This window comes from Benincasa hispida, chromosome 2 (genome assembly GCF_009727055.1).
Source record: "Benincasa hispida cultivar B227 chromosome 2, ASM972705v1, whole genome shotgun sequence".
Lineage (NCBI taxonomy): Eukaryota > Viridiplantae > Streptophyta > Magnoliopsida > Cucurbitales > Cucurbitaceae > Benincasa > Benincasa hispida.
Genome location: NC_052350.1, coordinates 57,685,900 through 57,712,163, shown reverse-complemented (window position 1 = coordinate 57,712,163; position 26,264 = coordinate 57,685,900). Strand labels below are relative to the sequence as shown.

General features: G+C 33.6%; 3 protein-coding genes and 1 non-coding gene across 7 annotated transcripts; 2 read left to right on the top strand and 2 right to left on the bottom strand.

Annotated features, from left to right (window-relative positions):
- Positions 1–1,909: 1,909 nt before the first annotated feature.
- Positions 1,910–7,955, bottom strand: LOC120071224. 2 transcript variants are annotated; one of them, XM_039023355.1, is made up of 8 exons: positions 7,677–7,955; positions 7,438–7,566; positions 7,240–7,326; positions 7,002–7,142; positions 6,379–6,435; positions 2,912–2,938; positions 2,527–2,622; positions 1,910–2,454 (listed from the first exon to the last, which is right to left on the bottom strand). In XM_039023355.1, the coding sequence occupies exons 1-8, from the start codon at positions 7,923–7,925 to the stop codon at positions 2,254–2,256; spliced, it is 987 nt and encodes a 328-aa protein (XP_038879283.1). In that variant the 5' UTR covers positions 7,926–7,955; the 3' UTR covers positions 1,910–2,253. The 2 variants fall into 2 exon arrangements, with proteins under 2 accessions (XP_038879283.1, XP_038879284.1); XM_039023356.1 differs by having other exon boundaries at positions 2,255–2,411.
- Positions 7,956–8,162: 207 nt separating this feature from the next.
- LOC120071223 lies at positions 8,163–13,046 on the top strand. 2 transcript variants are annotated; one of them, XM_039023354.1, is made up of 7 exons: positions 8,163–8,400; positions 9,544–9,762; positions 10,382–10,468; positions 10,561–10,707; positions 10,790–10,816; positions 11,785–11,880; positions 12,774–13,046. In XM_039023354.1, the coding sequence occupies exons 1-7, from the start codon at positions 8,194–8,196 to the stop codon at positions 12,978–12,980; spliced, it is 990 nt and encodes a 329-aa protein (XP_038879282.1). In that variant the 5' UTR covers positions 8,163–8,193; the 3' UTR covers positions 12,981–13,046. The 2 variants fall into 2 exon arrangements, with proteins under 2 accessions (XP_038879282.1, XP_038879281.1); XM_039023353.1 differs by having other exon boundaries at positions 10,546–10,707.
- A 1,122-nt stretch (positions 13,047–14,168) lies between these two features.
- On the top strand, positions 14,169–14,240 carry TRNAP-UGG. The gene has a single exon. It is a non-coding gene; the product is annotated as a tRNA-Pro (tRNA).
- Positions 14,241–15,166: 926 nt separating this feature from the next.
- On the bottom strand, positions 15,167–21,482 carry LOC120070848. Of its 2 annotated transcripts, none has more exons than XM_039022735.1 (3): positions 21,150–21,482; positions 18,675–18,819; positions 15,167–18,547 (listed from the first exon to the last, which is right to left on the bottom strand). In XM_039022735.1, the coding sequence occupies exon 3, from the start codon at positions 18,427–18,429 to the stop codon at positions 15,877–15,879; it is 2,553 nt and encodes an 850-aa protein (XP_038878663.1). In that variant the 5' UTR covers positions 18,430–18,547; positions 18,675–18,819; positions 21,150–21,482; the 3' UTR covers positions 15,167–15,876. The 2 variants fall into 2 exon arrangements, with proteins under 2 accessions (XP_038878663.1, XP_038878662.1); XM_039022734.1 differs by having other exon boundaries at positions 21,239–21,482.
- Between the last annotated feature and the right edge of the window lie 4,782 nt (positions 21,483–26,264).

Below are 26,264 nucleotides of genomic sequence, written 5' to 3'. Positions count from 1 at the left end.
ACAATAATACACTAAGAACAGACAAAATAGTTGAAGTGCAAATAAGAAAAAAAGGCCTCTAAACGCAAGAAATTCTGCATTTATGCTTAGTAAATTTGATTTTCTAGTTAATAAAGAAGGAAAAATCCAAATTATTGATATTTTTGAGTTTTTCAAGTTACAAATTGTCCCTGGCTTCTCTTTTTTGACATATCATTCTTCTATCTTCTTCAACAGTTCTTCAAATGACTCTCAAAAGGTATTTGTAGATGACTTGGAAGTTGTCTCAAAGGTATAATTCATGGTATCCAGGAGAAGCCATTCTTTTGAATTTCAGAATCATGATGATGTAAGGTCCCAAATTACACAAACATATAGTGAAAGCCTAGAAGGGATAAAAAGAGAGAGGGTTGGTTTTTGTTAAAAGTTTGGCAAAGGTTTTGGGTAGAGAGATTCCCAACTCTCTAGAAATAGTTGGTGGTGTCTTTTTTGCTGTCCGCCATTCTCTTTGTTGTAAATCTAGGGTGTATTTGGAATACATTTTAAAGTGTTTAATTTAAAAAATAAGTTATTTTTAAAAAAATTGAAATGTTTAGTAACTACTCAAAATAGTTTTTTCAAGTGTATTTTAATTAGTTTTTATCAAAAGTGTTTAAAAAAATTGAACTTTTTTTAAAAATATATTTTTTTCTTAAGTCAATCTAAGTGGGTCATTTATAGTTTGCTCTCTAATTATTATCATTGATTGATATAAGAGTATGATAGGATTGCTATTAAGATAGAAATGCTATTATGACTATGATAGTAATTAGTTAAAGTGTTTGTTGGAAAAGTTTGGTTATATGCATCTTTGGTGGTCATTCTTTTCTCGGCGAAAAGAAAGAATTTTTTGTTTGCTTTTAATGGAGTTTACTTTTGGTTTCTTTGGGGCGAAAGGAATGGAAAACTCGAGCTTTTGTATTAGTGTCAACGAATATCACGTTTTTTCTTACTTTTTATATTAGTGATAATTTTAACATATTCGCATTTAAACTATTTCTCTAAGGATTTGACCCTTGAATATTTTTCAAGTATTTCTTACATTCATAGAGTGTATACTTGCATTAGATGATAACTTTCTCTTGTCATAATTATTTAGTCTTAAAAATTAAAGTTATTGGTTAAAATATACGAGATTATTGTGATAATTCGTGATAAAATGAAGAAACTAAGCTGAAATCAAGTCAATAACTTATTAAGATCATGTTGTATGAAAGAGGAGTACATGAGTGTTAAAAAGACATTTTTGTTCGAGTCTTGTAACTTTTGAGATTTTGTGCATAAATTACACAAAAGGCATGTGGATGATTAGGGTTTTTTCCTTTTTTTTTTTTAAAAAAATTCAAATAAAATTAATGATTAAGTAATTAATTTGATATCCCCAATATATTTAATAATATACTTATGTTAAATTACATCAATTTATTTCCTTCAACTTAATTAGGATTCTCATGAATAAAAAAGTAATCAAACATACAAAATATGTGTAAAACATTGTTTATCCAAACATAGATATTTAATATTCCAAACATTTAACTACCAATATTTAATATTCATTCAAACAAAATTCATGTTTAAATTTAGTTCATTTTCCCCCCTCAAACTTTGGTGGGTTACTTCCTCCTCAATAGTCTAGGGGTATAAAAGGGGAAAAGTGATTGACACTGAGTTGAATCAGGAAAAACATGGTAAAAACTATTAACTAATAACAAGATGATATAAAAGGACCTATGACTTTTCTATGCAGTAATAATGCTTGATTTCTTGAATGCTTCAATGATCTTCAAATTGATCGAGGTTAGGCCATGTTTACTAATCCATATTTAAAATTGATATAATCATAAAAAGCTTCTATTGATAGATCAATCATAATGGGTCATATTCGCAAACGTAATTAATATGTTTCTAATCATGTTTATTTAGAATTATGAATTTATCACTTACTCTCATCATTACTATTTGACTCTAACAATAACGATAATTGTAACAATCAATCTCATTTTTTATTACATATTTGTAAATAGACTCCACATGTGGGTAAGCAACAAAGGTAATCAAATGGAACTCATTTTTTAGATTACCTTTCATTATCATTTTGTAAGTTCATCAACAATGCTGGTTTGGCCCACTTTGCGTGCACCACCATCCAAGACAATTGCTTCACTCAACTACATTTGCTTGTTAACAAGATGAGTAGCGACGACATGGTTATTCAAATATCAAGAAAATCAGTTTTCACATCTCCATTCCCTGCAAACAGTTTTCAATTGCATCGATACAGAGCCCGATTGGTTTCCCAAGTGCCATGGCCTCTGCGAGTCTTGATCTTGTTTCACAATGCCGGGACATTATGAATGCCGTGTTCGTTGCAGCCCATTTTAAATGAATATCAGCTTCAGATTTTGAAAAGCCAAGCCATGTAAGAACACTCCCAAGCTGTTGTAAATAACACCATGAAATAGGGTAGTGGAAAATGGAAATGAAAAAGAGGAAGTTGCTTGATTTTACCTTGAGTATATCTGCTAGATGGCCATCAGAATTTCCAGCAACTAGAAGCTCAGCCACTAAACCTCCTAATGTTACACATGAAAACTGGTTCAATGTCTGAAACAATTGAGCAAAACAAAATCATCTTCAAAAATAATTCTTTTCCATCGTCATTGATGAATGAATATTTTTCTTTGAGTTACAGGCTGTAATGCAGTTTTTAGAAATTGCTTTCAGCAATATGTAAGCTTAAGATCATTAAAACTCATGAATTTTCAATGTTATATCTTTCTCAAAAGGTTGGATGAGTTAAAAGAACCTATTCCAATGAGTCAAAGCCCACAAAGAGAAAGTCAATGAAGGCTTTACTCAATAGCATGTAAAGTAAGATGTGTGAACTTTTCACCTTTGAGGAAATTCTGCCTTCATTTGCCTGCAATATACAGAACAGATTAAGGTTATATTCATAATGCATTTCGAGAAAAATTGAAGTGTTTGGCAACAGACTCAAAATAGTTTTTAAAGTATATTTTCAATATTTTTTTTTTGTCAAAAATGTTTAAATAAAAATGAATTTTTTAAAAAACAAATTTTTCTTAAACCAATCCAAACGGACCCTAAAACTTTTAAAATCAGGGTTGATATATTAAAAATAAACCACATCCCAATAAATTTATTACACGAGTTTTGAAAACATGAGATTCAATGGAAGCATATTTATATTTTATGTTTTCAGATATGTGCTTGTTAGCAAATTCAGAAATTGAATTTTAATTTAAACAATTGTTTAAAATGTGTTGGATACTATATATTTATAGATCATAAAACTAGTTGTAGTTACCAACTACTATTTAGTTGACAATAAAGATTTATCTTAAAAAATTTATATAATTATTATTCTGAAATATTATATAATTCATAATATATTACATAATATATATTATATTTTTTAAAAAGATAAGTTGGACTTATAACATGATATATTGTATTTCTAAAATGTTTTATCTTTATTTTTATGCATTTTGAAATTTAAAATTCAAAATTTGGATAAAATGAAAATATAAAAATTTATAATGTTCTTATCGGCTTTGAGAATTTCCATGCCATTAGAGAAAGGAAAAGAGGAAAGCAAAGGTGAATAGCTTTGAAAACTGACATTAGCAAAACTTATGAGAGAGTTGAATGGAGATATCTTAGGGAAGTAATGAGGACCTTGGATTTCACCCATTGTTGGATTTCTCGTCATGAAATGTGTCGAGTCAATCAACTTTGAGGTGCTTCTTAATGGAGTCCCTAGAAGGAGGTTTGGGCTTCTAGAGGCCTGAGACAAGGGGATCTCTCTCCCCATATCTTTTTCTTTTGTGTGCTGAAGGGCTCTGTGTGCGTCTTGACGGGGAAGTTGCTAACTCTTTCATTTCTGGTATTTAATTAAATAAAAGTTGTCCTATTGTATCTCATATGTCCTTTGCCGATGATAGTGTTTTTTTTTTCAAAGACTCGATGCAAGAGTGTTTTGCTATAAAGAAAATTTTGCAAGATTACAAACATTAATAGGAACAAATCAACATTCATTGCCAGTAGAAACGTCAGCCAAAATAGACTTCAAGAGATTAACTCCTGTCTCGAAATTAATTATGTGGAGTCCTTTGGGCTTTATCTTGGGCTTCCTTCCCTCAACAGACGAAACAAGAGTCAGATGTTCGGTGAGGTCAAGAACAAAGTGTGATGGGCGGTTTAGAACTGGAAAAGTAAAATGTCCTCGACAAGGGGAAAAGAAGTTTTGATCAAAGCTGTAGTCCAAGCTATTCCTAGTTATTACATGAGCTGTTTTAGGCTTCCTGAATGTTTGTGCGATAAGCTCAATGCTTTGTGTAGCTGGTTTTGGTGGGGTTCATCCGAGGAGAAGAAAATCCATTGGACAAGCTGACATCGCCTTGGTCAGAGCAAACAAGATGGTAGTATGGGATTCAGATATTTTAGCATCTTTAACCAAGCTATGTTGGCGAAGCATAGTTATAATATTGTGAGAAACCCAAACAGCTTATTATCGAGAATTTTAAAGGGTCATTACTATCCTAGTAATGACATTCTTAAGGCGGGGTTAGGTGCTAACCCAACCTTCACTTGGAGAAGCATTCACTGGGGGAGAGATTTGTTTCGCAGAGAGGTTACAGATGGAGAAAGGGAAACGACATATATTTTTATTACTTACGATCCTTGGATCCCAAACTCAAGTTCTTGTAGGGCGTGTGTCGTTAAAGAAGATTTCAGGCTGAAACGAGTGGTCGATCTTATTACTCCGGAAGGAGATTGGAATGTTGACCTGGTTAATGAGGTTTTTCTTCCCTATGATGCAAAGGACATCCTTAATATTCCTATGGGGTTTGTTCGTGTGAGGATAAGATCATTTGGAATTTGGATAAGAAAGGAAAGTTCACTTCAAAAGCACATATCATTTGGGAATTCAATTATTTGAGTCCATATCGGCCTCCTAATCATCCAAAGATAAGCTCGAAAATTTCTGGAAGGCGGTGTGGGACTTTGATGCTTTGCCAAAGATCAAGATCACCAGATAGAAAATTATTAACAATATCATTCCTACGTCTTGTAATCTTTCTAGAAAAGGAATTGTCACTAACATTTCTTATTCGTTTTGCAGGGCTTACAAGTAAACAACTTGCCACCTGTTTTTGGGAATTTAAGGTTTCTAAGAAGATTTGGAATATTTTCTTCCCCTCTAATGTTCGTCTGTTTTTTATGGGCAAGACTTTCTGAAATACTTGTGACTACTGGGAGTGCCTAAAGGAGATTAATCCTAAAGAGTAGATGGAAAAAATCCTGACTTTGTTATGGTGCATCTGGAACCAAAGGAATGTTATTCGCTTCAACCATGAATCTTTTGAAGATAGAGACATTATCTTGACTGTCGAAGCGTCTTTTGAAGCTTACTCGGGTAAGTCTCTCCCTGTTTCTCTTCCCACTCTGATCCCAATCAAGGGAATGGCGGTTGGAAAGCCCCTGAGGAGGGTTGCTGGAAGTTGAATGTTAATGCGACGTGGTCGGACTCTTTGCAATGTGGTGATTTAGGCTAGATTGTGCGTGATTATCTTGGAACTCCTATTTGGGTGGATTCAAGCATATCAATCATAATTGGGGGATCAAGGTGCTTGAGGTGAAAACAATGGTGGAAGGCTTGATCGAGGTCTACAGGCATTGGAAGGGGCAAAATCCTCTGATGGTGGTCGAATTAGTTTCTCTTGAGGTGGTAAATTATTGAACTGTCTGGACTCTCATTTGCCGAAAGTTGATATTTTTGTGAGGGAGGCCCTTAGCCTTGCAAAGTTTGTTAATATCTATAATTTTTGTAAGGTTCCTAGAGAGGAGAACAAAGTTGCTCACAATCTTGCTCCTTTGGCCTCCTCTTCTGGTTCCTCTTTGGTCTGGAAAGACACCTTTCCAGCATCTGTTCATCCCCTTACCCTGAAGAGGTGTGATTTGTTTGGGATTGGTTTGTATTGTTTGTTTCAAAAAAATAAAAGAATAAAAATTTGTTTTTAGAATTTGTACTATTTGGATCAGAAACAAAATTTAAGTTATCTACCAAAACATATTTACTGAACTAGTGAATTTGAAAACATAAAACAAAATCCAGATTTTCTACCAAACAAGTCCTTAAATGTTGGGCTTCACCTCAATCCGTCATTTGAAAAAAAATGTTGTGACATTTTTTTTTTAAAAAAATTGATATTTAATTATTTTATTTTATCTTCTTGTGTAAAGGAAAGGGAAACATGGGACTAGACTGCACCTATTCATTGCTCAAACAATTATTTGGTATTGTTTCTATGACCAGAAAACCATTAGAAATCTCACCCTGTTATGAAAATTTCTGATATCAGCATTTTCCCCCAAAATCTTAACTGAATCAATCTGCATGGAGGGATAAAAGTAAAGCCATAAGAATTTCTATAGTTGTTGATTAGAATGAACATTAGTTTGCTTCAAACTTTTTTAATAAACCTTCATGGGATTGTATTGAATTATAAAATCCCACATGCTAAATCAATCAGGTAGAAAGAGCATAACAAATTGCAAAAATCAGCTCTTAACAGGCATTCATAATGTATCATATTTCTTTGAAACAGTAAAGCAAAAACCAAAAATTGTCTTAAGAAGATTTTCTAAGAAGCCTTATAGATCAAATATAGAAAGAAAGATCCAAGAACTCCATGGAGAAACCCAGTTTCAATCTTGATGAAAACAGCTGATATAGACAGAGTGAAAAGGATCTTACTTCCCCAAGAAATTCAAAGCCAACAAATGAAACTTTTCCTTGAAACAGTAAGGCAAAAACCAAAAGGTGTCTTAAGCAGATTTTCTAAAGAAGCCTTATAGATCAATCAAATGTATAAAGACAAACCCAGGGACTCCATGAAGAAACCCAGTTTGAATCTTGATGAAAACAGCTGATATAGGCAGAGTGAAGAGTATCTTACTTCCCCAAGAAATTCAAAACCAACAAATGAAACTTTTCCTTCAGCAAATCTGTTTTGGTTCAGAGCTTGAATGCTTGGCACCTCATATTCTTTTGGAAGAACACCCATCAAATAGCCAACAAGAAAGTGGCCAGCTTCATGCTGCAAGCATAATGCCAACTTCCAATTACATATATACAAACTCGGTGACAATAGTAAAAACATCTATGAAAGAATCAGAAAATTTAGCTCACTTTACTTGTGCACAAATGAAGTGTTCTTCTTCTTCACAACGAGAAGAATGTCTACCATCAGCAACTAAACTCTGTAGCTTTTCAGCAGAGATCTGTAAAAGAACAAACAGAGAGTGTAGTTCTTGAAGCAGAAATGAAGAGTCATCAATAACACCAAAATCTTCAGAAACGAAAACTCGCATAACAAGAAGCAAGGAATGTACCTTCTCAAGTAAAGATATCTGAAGACATTGTTGAATTGAATCCAGAATCGAAACCACCAATGGTTGAAGGGCTAAAATGTCCTTCCTATTGAGCTCCGGTTCGTCCATTTCTGAACGTCTCTTGATTATCTACGCCATTTTCAATCAGATTTCGAAGATAAGAATTACTAATCAATGGATGTTTTGACAGAAGAATCTCTCAAACTCGAGATACACAGAGAGAGAGAGAAAAGGATGACCTGTTTGGCGGCACCGAAAGCACGAAGGCCATAGGGTTTCCCTTGCAATTGCTTAACTAACGAAAGAGCGGATTTGTATTGACGCTTCGAGAGTGCTCGATCCACAAGCTTCAGAGCACGACGCCGTTTCACTGCACCATCACCAGATTCTCCTCGTTTCACCGATGAAATGACTTCTCCGGTCACCGGAATCCTCCGATGAAACTCTAAGTTGAAAGTGAAATCGTAAACAGCAGCAGTGAAGAACATATTACATAACTCTCCCGTTTGGCGTTTCCCGAGAAAGAAAGGAAAAAGAAGTTAATCCACAACCACAAGACAATTTTGGAGAATATACGACGTCGTTGTCAATTCAGCTTCTTGAATTTCCAAATTATTCACAAATTATCCATAGCCGTGAGTGTGAGGTCGAAAACGATCGCAAACTTGAGAAAAATAACATAACAAAACAAAATGTCTTGAAATTTCTTACAATAAATTCTCCTCCCGTGAGATCTCTTCGGATCAGAAAAGTTCAATGCAGTATGCAGGTTTACGTTACCGTCCATGTTTTCGAGCGGCCGGAATCTGGAACTGTTCATCGGAGGTCGGACTCCGGCGGCGGCAAGTGCTAGAGCAGATGGACAGAGAGTTGGCCAAAGGCGATGATCGAGCGGCTCTCTTCCTCCTCAAGGAATCGCAGGGGAAGGCCGAGGGCGTTCGATGCTTCGGCGCTGCTCGTCAGGTCAGTAATTGCTTAGATTTTCATCGGAATCTCGTAATTACTTTGCTGACGGTGTGATTTTCAGATAGAATCGTTAGCAGTTTCATTCTCGTTTTTCCGATTGCCTTCAAACTGTTTGTTAAAATGCTTTAACCAGATTGTACTTTCAAAATTGCGATGAAATAAAGCATAATCTTCTTTGCAAGTAATATATTTAAGAAAATTATAAAAGTTATTTAGATTATCAATTAAATTGTTTTACTTCCAAAAACGAACTATACAAATATTTGATTGTTTTATGTTTTACGAACATTTAAAAAAAAAGATAGGTATTTAATCTTTTTTGTCAAATATTTATGGATATATCAAGAAGTCGATAAGATATTTTAGTCCTTTGTTATGTTTTAGCATGTATAAAACATATATCTAATATGAAATTAACAAAACTTCATAGAAAAATTATACTTTTAGCACTTTTCGTATTAACTAACGTTCTATTTGGTAATTATTTCGTTTTTTATTTTTTGTTTTTGAAAATTAAGTCTATAGATATTACTTCTACTTCTAAATCTCTTTATTTGTCATCTATTTTTTTATTAATAGTTTAAAAAACCAAGACAAAATATGAAAATTAAAAACAATAGATTTTAAAATTTTATTTTTGTTTTTGAAATTTGACTAAGGATTCAACCATTGTACTCAAGAAAGATGCAATATTGAAAGAAATGGAGGAAGTAGACTTAATTTACAAAAACCAAAAACCAAAACGAAATAGTTATCAAAGAGGATCTAAGTTACTATAAATTTAAAAAATAAATATTAAAAGCTCCAGTTGAGTTTAATAAATATTTTGTTTGAAGTTATTTTGTTTTTTTGTTTTTTTTTTTTGAAATTTATGTTAAATTACAAATTTGCTCTCTTTGATTAAGAGAATGTTAAGTTAAAATTTGGTGTTTGATAAAATTTAAACCTAGATTTTATCAAACTATACGGTTAAACTTAACTTGATTTTTAAAAAAATATATAAAAAGTTGATAACAAAAGATAGTAACATATGAATTTTTTTTTTTTTTTTTTTTGAATTGACGTTTTAAAAACTAAATGGTTATCAAACCGAACGTGGATTAGTGATGATATTGAAGGCGAGAAGTTGTTATTGTGCAGATTCCACAAAGACTCTATACATTGGAAGAGCTGAAGCTAAATGGAATTGAAACCTCATCTCTTTTATCACCATTGGATACAACTCTTGGTTCCATTGAAAGAAATGTTCAACTTGCTGCTGCTTTGCTTGCTGTTTCTGCTTGGAATCTCTTTGATCTTAGTCCCCAACAAATCTTCTACCTCTCTCTGGGATTCCTGTTGTTTTGGACTCTCGATTTGGTAACTACTTAATGATTGTCATTCTATGTTTCTAGTCTCAATAATGGTATAATATTGTCCCCTTTGAACATAAGCTCTCGTGATTTTGCTTTTGAAATCACCAAATGTCTCACTTGAATGAAGATATTGTCCTTTACTTATGTATCTATGATTTTCCCTTAATTATTTATAATTGTGAGTCGGAGCTTTGTTCTCCCATTACTACAAGGATTTTACTCTCTATCGACGCAGAAAAGCGTTAGTAGATATTGAAACTTGTTTCGGTAGAAACTCTAATCGATGCATTCTTCTAAATAAAGTTTTGTCCACCCAACTTTCTGTTCATGCATTCATATTCGTTGGCACAAAGGCAAATATGGCAATACATAGCAAATGCATGCGTAAGGAGAAATGAGATCTACTGACGTATTTTCCTTTCAAATTCGAAGTCCTTGCCAACGGAGCTGCATATAAGAGTCATTGCTCTTATCTAGTCAAAGCAAAACTTTGGTCGCATTTCCTACAAGTCTTACATGTCATTTTGATACCTTAGAGAAATCTAAGAGAGATTTTTTTCACCTTTTTTTTTTTTTTTGGTGCTCAAATAAGTAATAAACTTTTGATCTTTTGATGCTTTTAGGTGGCTTTGAATGGGGGAGTTGGAAGTTTGGTTCTTGATACAATTGGTCATACTTTTAGTAAGAAGTACCATAACAGAGTTATTCAAGTAACATTTCTCTCTGTGTCTTGCTGCTTATTACATATCTTCAGTCTCTTCTTCATTTGAAGCTAACATGATATTAGTCAATGGAAACACAGCATGAAGCTGGGCATTTCTTGATTGCCTACTTGCTCGGAGTTCTTCCGAAGGGCTACACGACGTCGAGTTTTGAAGCGTTTCGGAACGAAGGCTCTCTCAATCTTCAGGCTGGAACTGCTTTTGTTGATTTTGAATTCCTTGAAGAAGTAAGTATGGTAGTTAATTAATTGTAGTTAAAGTTTGAGACCATTGTATTTTGGTTTATAATTACCTCCCCTGTTTCCACAGATCAATGCAGGGAAAGTTTCGGCCACGGTATGCTTTCTACTTCAAATTTTCATATTCGTTTCTTTCGTTTTTAGGTCATTTTTTAAATTTAAGTTTATGAATGCTATTTGTATTATATTTTTTAGTGTTTTAAAAAATAATGTCAAATTTTGAAAAGTAAAATACGGTAGGTTTTGTTTGATAACTATTTGATTTTTTATTTTTTATATTTTTGAGAATTAATCCTATAAAGTATAAATATTTTTTTATGAGAATTAATCATGGTAAGAAATTGAGAGAAGATAAGAATAATTTTAAAAAACGAAATAGTTATCGAGATCTATTTTCAAAAGATTGTTTTTGTTTTTGAAATTTGACTAAGAATTCACATATTTGTTTAGGAAGGATGGATACCCTTCTAAAGATTTATGTGAAAACAAACACAAATTAAACAAAAAATCAAATGATTATCAAATGTGGTCTTAGTTATTTGTTTTGGAAATTTATGAATTCTGCTTGGATTAATCCTAATCAAATTCTAAAAACAAAAATAAAATTTTAAAAATGATTTTTTATTTTGAGTTTTCAAAACTTAGCTTGATTTTTTAATATTAGTAGAGAGTAAATAAGAAAACATAAAAAAAAAATTATAGGTGAAAATTGTATTTATAATCCTAATTTACGAAAAACCAAAAACTAATTAGTTATCAAACTGACCGTAATAATCGTTGTCGTTAATTTTGCATGAAATATATTGGTAATTGGTTTAATGTCGAGTTTCAAAGCATATTTAGATTTTCTTGACAATTGTCCATATTGATAAATACGACATCAATCGTTAAGGTTTAGTAGAGTAGATACCAAAAATGTCTTAATTACGAGGACTAAATTACAATATTTTAATAGTTTAAAGGTAAAATTGAATAAATCCAAAAAGTTTAAGAACCAAAATGAGATTATTATTATTATTATTTAATTATGGAAATTTTACTTGGTATTATTTATTTGTTTATCAGATGTTGAACAGATTTTCATGCATAGCACTTGCTGGTGTAGCTACTGAGTATCTTCTATATGGATGTGCTGAGGGAGGTCTTGCTGATATTAACAAGGTTTATTTTCATCTCTAAATCAAATTATCTTAAAATTTAATATCATATAACCTTTTATATATAAAAAAAAAAAAAAAAAAAAAAAAAAAAAAACTAGGGTTTAGAAAGAAACGATAAAAAACTGTTTGATAATGTTCTTGTTTCTTATGTCATGATTTCTAATTTATAAGACAGTAACAAAATATACTTGATAATCACAGAGATTATATATACTTAAGAATTTCAATTTTTGTATGATCTCTATACTTGAAACTTTTATGTTTAATAGTTTTTTTTTTTAAAAAAAAAAAAAAAGCAATATTAGTATCTACGGAAGAAAGTTAGAATTTAGTCCTCATTATTTTTTTTTTCTTTAATTAGAATTTAATCTTTATTGTTTGATAAAACTCTCATAATTATAAAATCGTAGGGTTATTTATGAGAAATTTATCAAACTATACTCTAATTTTTAAAATTACAAGGACTAAATTTCAATTTTCTTCAAATCATAGTGCCAAATTTGTAAGTTAGCATTTTTAAAAGATCAAGATTCTATTGAAAACAAAATTAATATAAATCTGGTTTCCGAAAGATAATGTTAAAAAAATGTCATCAAATGGTTAAGTAAGCGACATAAATCTCAAATAATTCAAAAGGTCTATTACATGATAAAAAAAACGAAGTTTTCATTAGATAGACACTCGATTTGAAATTAAAGTTCATAAACTAAACTATACTTCAACCAAACGAAAAACAAAAACATTAGTTAACTTACAAACCGAATCTAATTCGAAAATCTTTCTTATTTGGTACTCTGAGGAAATAACAACTCGGAAAACTAAGTATAAAATCGAACCGAATCGAATCGAATTGAACCAAATTTTTTGATTTGGCATTAATTTTATTGGATGCAGTTGGATATGTTGTTGAAAGGGCTGGGGTTTACACAAAAGAAGGCAGATTCTCAAGTAAGATGGGCAGTTTTGAACACTGTTTTGATATTGCGCCGCCATGAAAGTGCAAGAGCTAAGCTTGCAGATGCTATGTCTTCTGGAAAATCTGTAGGGAATTGTATTGACATTATAGAGAATAATATTCATCTTCCTGACCTTTTGACCTAATTTACGACATATTTGTGCGACTCATTTTTTAAACGAATAAATCACTCTGAAACACATTATTTTTAATTTCTCGAACTCAATTCAATGTTTGATTTTACTCTTTTAAATTCAATACATTTTTCATACTCTCAAAATTGATTTTTGAATGATTAAAATAAAGTGTTTTTCTCAAGCATAATCAATGTTTAACATAGTGTTAAATTAAGTTAAAATATTATTTTAAGTCCTTGTGATTTAAGTTTTATTTCATTCTAGTCCTTTTATTTTCAATAAATATTTAAATATTGTATTTATTATTGATATTTTTTAAAAAAAGAAAAATTAAGTCTCTACTAGCATTTTCTTTATAAATTTTGGAAATATATTCAATGGTGTATTTTCTTACCAAAAAAGTAATTATTATTACAACCAATCTCGATAAAAATTGACTTTAAATAACTAAATTTAAAATTTATTGAAATCATAAACTAAATTTAAGATTTCTTAAAAGTACATGTACATGGATTAAAATATGGACAATTGAGAGTATAAGAACGACTAAAAATTTAATGGAAGGAACCAAAGTGATATCTTAACCTTTCAATTATTTTATGCAGTACAATATAGATTGAATTATTGGTTTGGTACGAACAGAGAAATTTTCAAAATCTTATCGAAAGCTTACGACAGCTTGCCAAACAAAAGCTAATAGAAAAAAGAATAGAGGTATTACTGGCATAACATCTACTATTGGATTCAAAAAAATATAGGCCTCGGGCAATTTGGCGACTGAAAAACTATTTGAATAAAGGAAAGACCGAAGAACTACCTGGGATGCTTTACAAGCAAGAGAATTTTGGACTAAAGGATTGGAACTCACGGATAGAAATGAGAGAAAAACAAAGTAAGGGCAAGAATTCTATCAATCTATTGTTTATTGATAGATGAAACTCTCTTTTTATCATCCCGTATTAGACTAGTTATAAAATTTAAAGTATAGAGATCAAGCTATAATAAATTAAAGTTCAAGGATTAAAATGTTACATCAAAAAGTGTTTTTTTAACAAAATATATATATATTATTATTATTATTTTGTTTAAACTAGCTACAGTATAGAGATCAAGCTATATTATTTTTATTATATATATATATTATTTTTTTATAAAAGGTAACTATTAAAATTACAAAATTAATCTCTCTAAGCATATGGGCATTTGGTCTAGTGGTATGATTCTCGCTTTGGGTGCGAGAGGTCCCGAGTTCGATTCTCGGAATGCCCCATTTTTACTAATGTTTTCATCTATTCTTCTGGTTATTAATTGGGACTAATAGTAAATTGTTCAACTTTTTAGCCTTGTTCAAATGGAGCAAAAAATTTTATTTAAGAAAGATGAAAATTATTAAGAGAAAATAAGACCTCTCTTTTGAAAGATGAGATTCTAGAAGGTGTATGAATTCAACTTGTGAGTGTTTTGAAGAGAAGGGCACCACCGAACATGACTACCAAGACTCTTCAATGGCAAGTAATAGACATTTAAGATATATTTTTCTCAGACTCTTCAATACCACTAGACATCAATCTTTGGATCTAAACATCGAATACCTTTTCTCTCTCACAATAATTAAAATTTGTTACTTGTTATCTATTTGATTCTTGCATATCTCACTAATGTACGTTAATCCTTTCATTTAAAGAAATCTTATACACATAAAATTGATGCATTAAAAGATTTGAAAACAAAATTCTAAAGGAAGAAATAAACTAATTCATTTATGACAATGTAAGATATAAAATTGATACAATTATTAATTTGATAATTTAATTGATACAACCTCCACAATTAAAGAACATAAATTGAATTTTTCCATCAATATTAATAACCTTTCGAGAGGGCTATATGTTCCAAAACCATACTAATCCGCAAAAAGTGTTAGTCTAAGTACAAAGTATTAAATATCCGACAATGAATATAATCTTCTTCAAAGACGAGGCAGTTGAATACCACCACGACCTACTCTCACAAAGCTCTTAAACGTGGAGGGGAAAATTCTACCTAAAAAATCCTCTTTTCACATCAAAGAACCCTAAAACGATGTCAAAGATATAGTGGCATGAACAAAGTCAAAGATCCTGAGAGAACGCCGAAGCTACAATGACATGAAGAGATTCGTTCACCTCTAATGGATTTGACAAAAATGCTAAATATAATCAATAGTTGGTCTTTAGAAAGTTTTACTGAAGAAAATCCAAACTGAAAGCAACTTTACAAACATCGTTACCAAAAGAAAAGAAATTAGAACAGACATGAATAAACATGGGAAGATCAGAAGTGAGATGAATTTAGCGGTTACATATAAAAAGGGTTCCCTATCTTCTCCCTACATGAGCATTTTCATCCAAAATCCAGTAACATAGACAGTAACCCTTTTCCAAGTGCCAACATGGCAGATGAAATCCTCTCTCCATGACTCTACTCCTATACTAAAATGTTGGGAAATCAAATGTACAATTCCTGCTTTTGCAGATCAATCTTCAAATTAGAACCAACATATTAAGCTCCCAAACAGCCCCAGTCAACTTCTTGCTTCCCATTTGATCATAGCATTTAATCTAAATAGGAGATGCCTACCCACCTCCTCTCTTCTACCTTCCAATGTTAGAGGTCTGAGCAAAATCAAAGTTTTCCTTCAGCAAGAGACTTAGAACGAAACTTGAACTCGTCGATAGATGGCTTCCTGAAAAAGAGCATGGAACAGCGCTCCAGAGTTTTCTAGAACAAGGTAAAAAAAGAAAGATAAGAAATCAACTGGGACTGTTCTCATTTAACATGGAGATGAATACTTCCCATTCTCTAGAGCAAAATTTGATTTCAACTTCCACGATTCAGATTGCCTGCTCTCCCTATCTTCCATACGTTAACCTGCATTTTTCTTGCTCAAATCTCTAGGTGATCTTCTAAGTCTAAGCATCTCCTGAGCGCTATTCTCACCATGTTTCTTCGGAGTGTTCGTTCCTCCATTTTGATGAATTGTGCTGCCTTCCTTGTGTGTTGATAGGCCATTTTGACTTTCACCTTTACTTCTATTATCTTCAGGGACGAACTTATCTGTGTTTACCTGAGTGTTGTTTTCAGTCGGGTTTAACTTTCTTGGAGATTTACGTACAATAGTTGGGGCCTCACTTTTTGGATGACTCTTCTTTGGGTTACTCTTCTTCTGAATGTTTGCAGCCTCATTATTATCAAGAACAATCACTTCCACTTTCACTTTTGGGGATTTACAACCACGAGACGGATCAGTTCTTCCAGAAGTAGCAGGAGCATCATTAGTCTCCCCCTTGACATTATTCAGATCAACGTGATCATTAATATTAGGGGGAAGAGCCGCAGGATCTAATTCAAATGATCCTTTCTGAACACCTTCCCTTTCCTTTCCGGTCATTCTAACTGAAGGAATTTGATGAGAAAATCTGTACAACTCATTAGGTGGAATCTTAAAGGAGTTTTGTCTATGCTTCTCAGTAGTCTGAAACAAGCAGACAAAACCTTTGACCTTGTCCATGAAAGCAACCGAGATGCCAACGTCTTCGACATAATCTGACAGGATCTCAACAAACTCATATTCGAAAGCTACATGTTTTTCAGGTTCAGAGTTCCATCTAATATCCCAGTCCTTGAAAAGAGCCCAAGTTTCTCCTTTTCTCGGATATATAAAGTAAGTATTCCTTGATGCCCCCTGCTTGGGGCAATGTACCAAATGAGAGAACATGGGAAGATCAACAGTTAGGTCAGTTCCTCCTATTCTATACTTGCCACAGGCTACCGGCAATTCTTCATCGCTCCATTTGATTTCATCTTCGTCGTCAGGATATGGTTCGAACCAGGAAATCTGGAGCTTGAATTCAGGAGAGAACACCTTTCTAATGCGGGCATAAAATCTTGGCATGCCATCAGTGGTATCATAAATAGCCCATACCTGATTGACCACAAAACAATCTTTTGCTTTATCCTTATCAAAATCGCTAAACTCAGGATCAGCACACACCAAAACATGTACTCCTTTCAAGTCATTTTCCTCTGTATCATCATCCTCAGTTTCGGATTTTTTATCATTTTTATCTGACCTATTTTTCCCTTCTCTCACTACTTCCTCACATTTGGGTTTTCTGTTGGCCAAGATTTCTGGATGGGAAGGAGGTAAATCATCTCTGATGCCCTTGGCAGATGCTGCAACATCTGCAGTTGCATCTTTCATCTCCTCTTTCAAGTCCGTGGACGCACTGCCCCTTGACTTTTTTCGAGCCTGTAAATTATCCTTATCTTCACTTAAATTCGTGTATGAAACATGTTTTTTGTTCCTTGAAGATCTTCTTTGACAATCATCTCTGCTCGCGCCAGGATCCTTTTCAGATACATTGTCATCTTCAACTTGGTCATTTTCAGAATTGTTACCACGTGCCGCAGCAGATTTCCTTTGTCTCTTCCTATTTTGGTTCTTGGTAGCTCCCTTTTCCGTGCTTGTTCCTGCATCAGACCTGGACCTTTCTTTCCCAGTCATTTCTGCATCTGATTTGGGCTTAACATTACCTCCCTGTCTTTCCACATCCACATGCCGTGCCTTCTGTTTTTTCCCTGCTTTAGCTTTCGAATCAACTCCAGCAGATCTGTGATGAGATTTCTTATCAGAACCATGATTATTTTGTGCATCAGGTTTTGAGGGTCCCGACTCGGGAGGTACTTTTTTCTGAGGAACGTGAGTTTGGTGGTATGTTGGAGGCATAGTTTGATTATTCAAATCATGCGAGATGAACCCTCTGCCACAATTCTGGCAACGCAACATCTTATTAAGATAACATTTGAGATACTGATACCTCACATTACAAAATGGGCAGCAAGTCCAAAAAGCCTGCTGTGGCGGTGGTTGTGGTGGTTTAAAAGAATTCCCTCCAGGGAAATGTGAGAAAGGAACACTTGAGTAACCATTTGCAGTTCCCTTCTCTTGCTTGTTGACGGCTGTGTATCCATTCTGCTGATCATGAGATGGCTTGGAAGGTGCAATATTTCTTCTGGCAGCTCCATACTTCATGTCATATAACTTGCGTTTTGACTGATCAGAGAGCAGCCTGTTGGCTTCACCAACAAGTTTGAAAGCAGATTCTGCACCAGAAAACTTGTTTTTATCTGGGTGGAGTAACAGTGCGAGCTTCCTGTACTGTTTTTTGATAACTGTTTCATCTGATGATTGTTCGATTTGAAGAATCCCATACCAATCATTTTCAGTTCCATATATTCTATTCTGTGCTGAACAGTGAATCTCACATACCGTTAGCAATTGAGTAATGTTTTCAAGCGTAGGAAAGAGTCTATGTGCGGTCTGAGCCATCTTCCTTGCCCCAGTAAAATCATTGGTTTCCAGCTTCTTCTCAGCAATTTTCATAGCCTTGATGGCCTCTTCCTTGTTGCACTCCATTACTACTACCCTCAAGGATTAACCACTTAAATTGTCAAACACAGAAGACGCTGGAAGAATGGATTTTTCTACTCATGCTGCTGACTGTCCATCAGGACCAAAAGTCGATAGTTTCAATCTGCATTAATGTAAGCAAGTACACTTGTAATATCATTCTTCAAGACTTTCTAAGAACAAGGTGTATATCTATCTTCATGATTTGAAGTGCAGACATAAAATCAAGCTTCAAACAGAAAAAATCTTACCAACATAATATTTGGACAGCCTGAAATAAACTTGAAGCAAGTCAGTTAAATAAGCAAATGGAGCATGATCGTGGCATCTCATAAACAAAGGTTTGGAGCTACGACATCCAGAAGTGCAAAGAATCCTAATACCTGAAATTAATATCTGCAAGTACAATTCAAATATTAAGAAACGGAAAAAGGAAATCAGAACGAGCAGGTGAATGGAAAATAAAAGAGCAAAAAGGAGAAATAAAAGCAAAAATGAGATTTGGAACTCACAAACAATCACAAACATTAACTTTTTTTAATTTTCATTTTTTATAAGGATATCTTTTTCATATTTGTTCTTCAATATTTTATTGGCTAGGATTAGATGCTCCTCAACAGACCATAGGCATAAGTTTATAATATCGAATCTCATTCCTTCAAAATAACACATTTCCATTAGAAAATAACTTTTATTTAAAAAACAATTGTAACTCGAGAACAATCCACACAAATAGTCAACCCTACACTACAGTACACAGCCCACGAATGTTCCAGACCCAACTTTCTACAATCATCATTCATAATGACACCACAATTCTGAAAAGTGAAAACTACAGCAAAATAAATAAATAAATTGTCTTTAGAGGGCTTGCAAGATCTTGGAGTGACATTCTGGGCTCTCATTAGGTCCAACTACCCGCTAGGTCTTGTTTTACTTGATTGGAGGCTCTTCTTTAGTTTACCTCCTGCTGTGAGACCCTTTCTTTTGTGGGCTCTTTTTTGTATGCCCTTCTACTAATTTTTTTTCCCAAAAATAAATAACAACACACAACATTACCAAATTCAGAATTAGAGAGAATTAAGTGAGGATGTTCTAGCTATAACTAAGATAAGAAATCGGTGAATCCATAGATTACTAGCAGAGTTTTTAAAGAAGAAGGAATAATGGCCCTCTGAGGACAATGAGCCAAAGAAAAACAAAATCAAAAGTGAGTACTTAAGTGAGATGAAGCATGCAAGAGAAAATAAAGGATAAATTCAAGGCTTAGGTGTTTCTTCCCTAAGAAATTAACAAAATTTGTTTTTTTATAAAAAAATCTCGCTTGACCTCAAGGAAACTCTTATTCATAAAACCTTTCATTAACCGTAATTGGAAATACTATATTTCTTTCATATTAAAAAGAATTATCTACATGTTTCCATTATACACTCAAACAAGAAGAACTTCACATTTTTTGCACCTTCATACTAAAGCCCCAAAGGGCTGTTGCACTTCAATGTGCCTTGTGCTTTGAAAAAAGTACTTTCAACGACAATGAGTGTGCCAAATTATTTTAAATACCTGATTGTCTCATAAGTAACCGAGTTTTGATGAAGAAAAATATGTACAAGGCCATATATATATATATATATATATAGCCCAACAAAAGTAAAGTAATCAAACTACAAAAGGGACTCAAAATGTGAAGCTATCATCCTTTTTCTTTTAATGAGAAACATTCATGAAGCTATCATCATTAAATAGCACTTCACTCCAATTTTTCTCACTATTAGCCTTATTTTCCTGCTCAAATACATTCATCGAATAGGTGAACTTTTTTCTTTCTTTGATTTGAATTCAAACCCCTAGTTTCGTTTGAAGGACGTTGCACCTAGTTGAAGGTGTTTTGAAAATGCATTTTAGATTCTGAAAAGAATGAACACAACAGAGAAAAACTGTTCCTTAAACTCTCGCCAACTCACCTCAAAATCGTACCGTGCAATTATTTGTAAACAAGTATGAGAAAAATAGAGGAAGAAGAGAAGACATGAAACCACTCATATTAATGAAAACAGCTATTACCAAATTGATTTTGACAATTTTCTCTAACATTTTGTTAACCCCTACATTTAAAGAAGCCTTATATACGAAATATGCCCTAAAGATTTACAAAATGAAATTCCAATAAAAGATCTAAATTGATTAACTCTCGCAACTTTAGGATTTTAATTGATTCAATCTACAAAGTTTAGGAGTTACAATCGATTTTTTTCCACTTTTGGTAGCCAGAGAATTTGCCAGCTTAGAAACCAAACAGCTTCCTTTACGATGAAGTAACTCTCTACAGACTAGATCAATTATGCAAGATGATAACCATCAGACTATTGATGTACTTTCTAGCTTTCCACTCAGAATTAAAAGAACAAAAAATGCACAAAAGCATCCTCAACATTCCAAAATTGTTAAATAACACGCCAACTGATCTGTGTCTGTAAGTGCAAGAGGGGAGAGAGATAGTTTAGTCATATGATAGTCATTCTATGGTAACGCGAGACACGATCTGAGAACAAGCAAAACATTCAACATCCAAAGTTAGGGAAAAAAAGCAGTAATGAAAACAAGTGAATAGCACAACAAATTATATAAATCAGCATGAAGAAACACATAAATGGCTAAGATATTAAACAAAAAGGCAAAAACAGAAGGTGCAGAAACAGATTAAAAGAAGAAGAAAAGGGGTTTACTCAGAAATGAGAGGAAAACCCTAGAATTGAAAGGAGAGGCAAAAGAAGAGAGAGAGAGAGATAAAGAAGAAGGGAAGCGAGGGATATACCAAGAGTTCAAAATTGGAAAAGGAAGTGAAGAGAGAGAGAGAGAAGAGAGGGAAAGTGCCGCGGGAAAAGTGAAAATTTTTGAGAGAAGAAGGAAGGGGGGAAGTTAAATAGCGTCGTCCCACACTCTCTCCAGTTTTTCTCTGTGAAATTCGGCTCTCTCTGCTTGTGCGTGTGTCTTCCCTTCCTGTCTTCGACCTCAAAAACTGCTTCTTCTTCTTCTTTTTTTTTCTTTTTTTTTTTTGTGTCCTTTTTATATCATTTTTTCTTTTTTTTCTTTTTTTCTTTTTGGTAAGCCCAACCCAAGTCCAACCCAATTTTCATCTCTTGCCTAAATAAAATAATGAAAATTTCGAGTAAATACCACGTTTTCAAGTTTTATTTAGGAGAATAGCAAAAACGCAGTTTAAAATTAGTGATTTAGAATTTCAGTATTCCCAAAATGTCCTTACACTGTATACAAATTCTCTCTCTTCTTGGCTGATTTAGATCTGGAAATCAACATCTTTATTAAATTTTTGGGCCATCTTCAAGTTTGAAATCACCTTATCCTATTTTCTTTCTTTTTTGGTTTTCAATTTTTTTTTATGTGATTTTGATTTATGTTTTCTTTTTTAGATATCGTTTTTTAAAAAATCTAATCTCATTTTTTTCATTTAATGATTAAGAATAGAAGATGATTAAATTTTTATACTAGACCAATCTCGTATTAGTTTCTATATCTGGCACCTAAAATAAGATATAAAAGGAATAGAAAGATTTTCAAATCAATCATAATTAGACTCGTATTTAATGGAAGATAGGGTTGGATTTGTCGCATTATAGTAACCAATAAGGCAAGAGAGAGCGTTGATAAGTTTGTAATTGATTTTAAGAAGATTCTCTATTCAATGTGTAACCGACAGAGATACGAAAATGAATGAAAGCTTAGCATTGATGTTGTTGTTATGGTTAAATTTGGCAAGTATTATAGCGAAATCTCTAACCATTGTGAGCTGATGGATATTTTGTTATTATGATTTGGTTTGATGGTCAATACTTTACAATCCCCATAGCATGCCCTAAGATCTTTAAGTGCGGTGCTCATCCAATCACCATCTCAATCTCTATTATCTGATCCAAAAACCCCTAACAACTTTAATTAGATCCTCAAATTTCCTTTTGGCGATGATGGTTGTCGAAGCTACCACACGAATCAGTATCTAATTTGTTCTAAAGCATTTGTAATCTTCTTACCTTATTCCCGATTGAAGCTCCCTCAATTCCCAAAACATAGGAATACCAAATCGATTTAGATAGTTGTTGGTTCAGTCATTTCAAAAATCTTTAATCTCTCACTCGATTCACCATAGTCATCATTGTTGTGAGTTTAAACTTAAAATTGGTCGAACAACATACACTAGTGGAAACTACGAAGTTTTCTATATAGTACAGAGTAAACAATTGTTCTAGTAATAAAATTATCAAATTAACATATATTAATATATCAAGATTGTAATATAGATAATGCACCAAAGTTTATTTTAATGTTTTTCATCTATCTACCATCAAAGTCACTCTCATACAAGATAAATTTTATTTTAAATTCTCTTAATGGACGTTTGGAACCATTGCAACTGTCGAAGATAATAAATAAAAAATTAAAAGAAAAATAAGGGGATAAAGATCTTCTTCCACTCTATTTGATGTTTGAAAGCTATGTTTAAAGAATGTTATATGTAGCGTTAGACCATTAAAAGGTCAAAGGTAATGACCGAATCAAGAAAGTTATGTAACCCTAAAAATGAATATGAGACCGACAAGGAGCAAGCCCATAAGAATCCCAACAAATAGAGTAAGAAGGAATTTGACTCAAAAGAGCCCACTTGGCCCACCTCGCCCTTGGAGGCTGAAGCAAAGGCCGATGAACCTCTTTAAATGAGGCCAACCCAAATTGATCCTCTTCATTGGAACATCCTCAACGGCCCTGCATAAGTCCCACGTGTCTGATTTCGAAATAGGAGAAGGAAATAGATCTCTTTCTCTAGAAGAGATAAGGACGAACTCTAGAACCCAACTATAAATAGGACATGAGAGCCCTATGGAAGGTAAACTCAACTCCTTCCTAAAAACTACTTATCCTGACTTTTATACAAAATACTAACTTAAGCATCATAGTGTCTGTGAAAAGCATCACATTGGCATGTTACTTTATTCGTTTTGCAGGTAATATTTTCTCTAAATTATAAATTTACCGTTGGCGTCACGTGAAAGTCAGGTAAGTTTTCTTGGTCGGAATTCACCATCAACAATTGGTGTCGTCTGCGAGGAACATGTGTAATCTACAAAGAATATGCAATACATCGATGAATAAGAGAAGAATGAGCCAATAAAGAAGTAGCAATTTTGACAAAGAGAGGCAACCTCCGAAAAGTTACAAACCAATCAGAGAATAATCAATTTATTGTTCGTAGTCAGGTTTAATAGATACGCTGTCGCATATAATCTTTGACTAAACAAAAGAAATATGTTCACCGAACCTAAAACTTATACCAAAAGCGCAATAAAAGTAGTAAGAAGGGGTCGAATCCACAAGGAAACAATGAACTAGTAAGGTTGATTAAAGAATTCCATATAACAAGGGGGATTTGTTTTGGTTTGTAAAGAATTGAATTAAAAATAAACATGCAAAGAATCAAAGTTTGAACGAGATTAAACATAAAATTGGGTTGAAATGAATCAATAAAGGGGTCTTGAGAATAGTTTGTATGCCCAATTTCAATCATTAGATGTTAATAAATAACACCAAATCCATGAACTCCACAACCTATTAGTGATACTAATAGCCCAATTCGAGATTAATCAAATTGACTCTAAATTAATTTTAGACTCTTATTTCTCAGCGAAATCCAAGCAAAAACTAATTCCATTAAGATTAGGCTTCGTGCGTTATGACATATTACAAGCTGAAAAGCCTATACTCATTGCATGGTTCATTGGGCAAGATTAAACTAGGGCAAACATACATGAGATTATAACAGTCTTAGCCGACCCATACAATCCTAATTCGTGCAACGTAATCAACAATTATGCACAACGCCATGAAGATTTTGCAACAAGAATCTAATAAAAACGATTTGTCATATAAATTCTATCAAATTCCATTAAAAATAATCCAAATCAAACCCAAGAGTTCACATAATTCAGTATTATTAATTATAAATCTTCAAACAATTGAACAAACAACTAAACCCAGGAAGGAAATTGTCTAGCCTTGCATACTCCTTAAATCAACAATAAAATTTGAGAAGTTGAAAGACATAAATGGAAAATATTGAAAGAATAAGAAGAAAGAATGGTGAAATCAGGGTAGAAACTCCTAAAAAACCGTCCTAATCGTGGCCTGAATCATTATCCTTTCGTAACTTTTTTTTCACACCTTCAGCTGGAACCAAGATCCTCTATTTGTAAAACAATCGTAGTGTCGCAACGCTGGCAAGAGCGATGCGATGCCTTTGTCGAAACGAACCTCAATCTTCGAAGGAGGGGCGCAACGCTGATGTGACGATGCGTTGTGTGTGCCTGAAAGCTACTTATCCGTTGGAATTCATAGCATTGCAACGCTGCCCTGTTCGCATGTTTCTATTAAATAGCGTCAAGTTGGAGCGTTAGCATGGCACTGCGACGCTAGCTGCTTGTCCCGAAATTGATGCTTACTGTCTCTCAGCGTCATGCGAGGGTCAAGGGAAGGTTGCAACACTACCCTCAAGGGCAGCTTGGTAATTTTAATGTCTTCTTTCAATATGGTGCATCCAACTCCCGTTCTTGCTTCTTTTTTTGCTCAGTTTTCATTCAAGCGACTCGTTTTCTCTTTAGAATCTATTTACCTACAAATGAGACAATTTAGGCATAAGAATTATTCAATAACGTAGGATTAAGGGCATATTATTAGCTCTTTTTGAGAGTTAACATTTATTTAGAACCCCCTCGCCCTTAGACTCCAAAGGAAGAGGAAGAGGAGAAAATCACAGATCTGGAAAAGATTTGGGCCTCATTGGTAAAACAATCAAGGCTGAGCTAAGATGGAAATGAGTAAAGTAGAACGAAAAATCGAATAACTTTGTGGACTGACCTGAGAAAATAATGACAAAGAAACAATGTATAAGGGAAGAGGCTGAGATGGAATCCAAGGATCACCCATCAAAAGACGAGCCTTTGAAGGTTCATGAAGAAATTTGTGCCTTCGTTGGCATTGGTGGCCGAGGAAGAGGTTAAACTAAAAATTAAAGAAGTTTATGCCCTCCTTGGCCTTGGTGGTCGAGGGAGAAGTCAAATTAAAACTAAAGAAATTTGTGCCCTTCTTAACCTTGGTAGCTAATGAAGAGATCAAACTAGAATTGAAGATACTTGTGCCCTCCTTGGTGGTCGAGGATAAAGCTAAATTGCAGGTGAGAAAATTTGTGCCTTCTTTGTCCTTGGTAGTCGAGGAAGATGCCAAATTAAAATTCCAAGAAATTTGTGCCCTCCTTGGTCTTGGTGGCCAAGGAAGAGACCAAATTGAAATTAACGAAAGTTAGACCCTTTTTGGCCTTAGTGGTCCAAGAAGAGGCCAAACTAAAACTGATGAGATTTATGCTCTCCTTGACCATGGTGGCTGAGGATGAGGCAAAAATGAAATTGAAGAAATTTATGCCCTCCTTAGCTTTGTTGGCCGAGGAACATGCCAAAATAAAATTAAAGAGATTTGTGCTCTTTGACCTTGGTGGCCGAGGATGAGGCTAAATTGGAATTGGAGAAATTTATATGTTCCTTAGCCTTGATGACTGAGGAAGAGGCCAAATTAAAATAAAAATAAATTTGTGCCCTCCTTGGCCTTAGTGGTCGAGGAAGAGGCAAAATTAAAATTAAAAGAAAACTGTGCCCTCCTTAACCTTGGTGGTTGAGGAAGAGGCCAACAAAAAATTAAAGAGATTTGTGTCCGCCTTAACCTTGGTAGCCGAGGAAGAGGTCAAATTGAAACTGAAGAGTGCCCTCCCTGGCCTTGGGGGC

Coding starts and splice junctions, on each gene's coding strand:
- LOC120071224 (XM_039023355.1), bottom strand. CDS start 7,925: ATGTTCTTCACTGCTGCTGTTTACGATTTCACTTTCAACTTAGAGTTT. Junction 7,327..7,437: donor AGATATCTTTACTTGAGAAG/GTACATTCCTTG, acceptor GTTCTTTTACAG/ATCTCTGCTGAAAAGCTACA. Junction 2,939..6,378: donor TCAGAAATTTTCATAACAGG/GTGAGATTTCTA, acceptor TGTATATTGCAG/GCAAATGAAGGCAGAATTTC.
- LOC120071223 (XM_039023353.1), top strand. CDS start 8,194: ATGCAGTATGCAGGTTTACGTTACCGTCCATGTTTTCGAGCGGCCGGA. Junction 8,401..9,543: donor GCTTCGGCGCTGCTCGTCAG/GTCAGTAATTGC, acceptor GTTATTGTGCAG/ATTCCACAAAGACTCTATAC. Junction 10,708..10,789: donor ATTTTGAATTCCTTGAAGAA/GTAAGTATGGTA, acceptor CTGTTTCCACAG/ATCAATGCAGGGAAAGTTTC.
- LOC120070848 (XM_039022735.1), bottom strand. CDS start 18,429: ATGGAGTGCAACAAGGAAGAGGCCATCAAGGCTATGAAAATTGCTGAG.